The sequence below is a fragment of the Octodon degus genome, unplaced genomic scaffold (assembly GCF_000260255.1).
Source record: "Octodon degus isolate 3935 unplaced genomic scaffold, OctDeg1.0 scaffold00010, whole genome shotgun sequence".
NCBI lineage: Eukaryota > Metazoa > Chordata > Mammalia > Rodentia > Octodontidae > Octodon > Octodon degus.
The window spans coordinates 8,982,776-8,985,743 of NW_004524586.1; the positions used below are offsets into that span (position 1 = coordinate 8,982,776).

The 2,968-nt window shown below is 52.7% G+C and overlaps 1 protein-coding gene across 1 annotated transcript; it reads left to right on the plus strand.

Moving 5' to 3' along the window:
- The first annotated feature begins 780 nt into the window (after nucleotides 1-780).
- Nucleotides 781-1,719, plus strand: LOC101580682 (olfactory receptor 6-like). The gene has a single exon (XM_004625710.1). The coding sequence runs from the start codon at nucleotides 781-783 to the stop codon at nucleotides 1,717-1,719; it is 939 nt and encodes a 312-aa protein (XP_004625767.1).
- Nucleotides 1,720-2,968: the final 1,249 nt, after the last annotated feature.

Consider the following 2,968-nt stretch of genomic DNA (forward strand, 5'->3'; position numbering starts at 1 on the left):
GATTTCAGGCCACCTTTTCTGCATTTAAGACATGGTATGGGTGGGGATGGGCTCTCACCTCCCTGCAGAACCCTTTGCCTCCACTGGCACAATCTGTTCAAGCTGTAGGGTTGCCCCACCCTGCCGACTCTCACCTGTCTTGCCTGAGGCCTGAGGGTCCCTGTGAGCAACATGAACAGCCAGCATACTTCAGAGACAACAGGCATGAGGACAGAGACAAACTCAAGCACTCAGCTCTTTAGAAGCACACTGGGCAAATGGATCTTCCCGGGGTTGTGTGTGGGTATGTGTATCCAAGGTGTGTGCATGCCTGTAGTGTATGTATATACCTTCTGTGTGTGTACACACCTGCAGTATATGCATGCATGAAGAGTGTGCACTCAGGGGCAGGCATTTGGGTGTCTGTGAACCCAGGTGTGCACACACACTTGGCAATGTACCTGTATGTGGAGGCAGGAAAAATCATGCCCTGGAGGGCACATCTGTGAACATACAGAAGACGTGTCTGCTAGTCCCGGAGAGTACAGGCTCCAAAGCCCATTGGCTCAGGGGAAATTAAAGTTGAACTGAGAGCTGGAACAAAGGTAAGTCCTACAGCAGGTACCAAAGGTATCCATAAGTCTGGCAAGACCTGGGAGCCTCGGGAGGGAGATCTCTGGATCTGTAGGCAGCCACGTGGGTTCAGCAGAAAGAGCTGCTGTGGCCCCAGCAGCCCTCAGCTAGTCCTGGCCCCACCTGCTGTTACAGGGTGTTCAGAAGTGACTGCCCTGATTAGGAAAGATGAGGAGCAACTCCAGCGACACTCTGGTGACAGAGTTCATCTTGGTGGGCTTTTCAGAGCTGTGCCGTTTTCCAGGGCTGCTATCTGGAGCATTCCTCACCATCTATGTGGTGACTGTCCTGGAGAATCTGGTTGTCATAGGGACCATTGGAGCCAGCCGTCAACTGCACACCCCCATGTACTTCTTCCTGGCCAACCTGTCGGTGCTGGAGACCTTCTACACCACTGTCACCGTCCCCAAGCTGCTGGCTGGCCTCCTGTCACAAGCAAGGGCTATCTCCTTTTCAGGGTGCCTCACCCAGCTATTCCTCTTCCTCTCACTTGGCTCCTCTGAGTGCTTCCTTCTGGCCACTATGGCCTGTGACAGGTACCTGGCCATCTGCCACCCACTGCACTACCCAGCCATCATGCACTCAAGGCTCTGCCTGCACCTGACCCTCAGTGCCTGGCTTGGTGGCTTTCTGGCTTCCTTCGTGTCCATAGCTCTCATCTCCCGCCTCAAGTTCTGCGGCCCCAATGTCCTCAACCACTTCTTCTGTGACATCTCACCCTTGCTGCAGCTCTCCTGCTCAGACACCACCATCATTGAAACACTGGACTTTGTGGCAGCCCTAGCAGTGCTTGCAACCTCCCTGCTGGTGACTGCCATCTCCTATGCCCACATCCTGGCCACTGTATTGAGGATTCCAGGAGGGGCTGGTCGTCGGAAGGCTTTCTCCACGTGCACCTCCCACCTGGTGGTAGTCGTCATCTTCTACACCACCACCGTCTTCATGTATGCTCGACCTCATGCCATCACCTCTTTTGACCTCAACAAGCTGGTGTCTGTAGTCTACTCAGTTGTGACTCCAATGCTCAACCCCATAATTTATTGCCTAAGAAACCGCGACATCAGAGAAGCCCTGGTCAAACTCCTCCGGGCCCTTGACCCGTCCTGAGTTCCAGCTGCAGGATACCTGCTGGAACTGCTCACCATTCTTCTCTGCCTGCAGATATCACGATGGCCCGCTGTTAGGCCAGGCTCACCCACCAGCTCAGTCAGCATGCTCGTCCTGCCCGCCGCACCCTACGTCAGAGCTGCCAAGAGCACAGCACGGCTGGAGCAAGCAGCTGAGCACAGAAGAGGCTGAGACTAAATACCTTAGGTCTGGGCTCTCACTTCCTCCCAGTGAGCTTAGTTCTTGACCCGGGGACAGCTCCTCGGTGCCCACAGCCTCCGCTCCCGAGAGCTCGCCACTGGCCAACGACAGCGACTGAGCAAGCTCAGCCCCAAGCAGGTTCCATCTCTCCACCTTGGCAGCCCAGACCCTTCCACCTCAAAAGCTCAGTGCAGACTTCACAGGAAGCCCCCTCTATGTCCCTGCCCCTCTCCATGATGCCCTTTTCCTCCTTCCCATGAGGTTCCAGCCAGCCCCTCAGATTAGACCCAGCATTCTTCATCTGGCTCATAGGTCAGGCCAGGTATTCCCAAGCCAAGGGGCAGGATTCCAGCAAGGCGACATGGTACCACGGAGAGCCCTCGGGAGGCTGAGGCAGGAAGATTGCTGCAAGTCTATGGCCAACCTGGGCTACAAAGTGAGTTCAAGGACCTGGGATCTAGCTCAGTGGCACAAGCGCCTGTGTGACAAGCCAAAGATCCTGAGTTTGATTCTCAGTTCTAAAAAAAAAGAATCCAATATCAGCCTGAACTGCACAATAAAACCCTGTCTTTAAAGACCAAAAAAAAAAAAAAAAAGAGTATATTAGTAATACAAAATAAAAAGATTCAATTTTGGTATACGGATACATCCATAGAACATATTTTTACTATTTTCATTCTTTCTTGCCCACTCTCTGATCCCTTTTCCCAGTTTTAAAAGTCTGCCTTCTAGTTTCCTATCAACTCACTTTTCTTTCTTCTTTTTTTTTTTTAATGTATTTAGTACAGGGTCTATGGGGTCTCACTACACAGATCAGACTCGTAGTGATTCTTCTGTTTTCAGCCTCCCAAGAGCTGGAATTACAGGCGTGTGCCACCACACCCAGTCTCAATCCCTGTCTGAGCACACCCTCTCACGGCATGCTGGGGATTGAACCTGACCCCTGCACTCTGCCTAAGCAGGCACTTTAGTCCACTGAGCTCTCTGGCCATAACAATACCAGGGATTGAACTCAGGACCCTGCACTTGCCAGGCAGGCACTTATTCT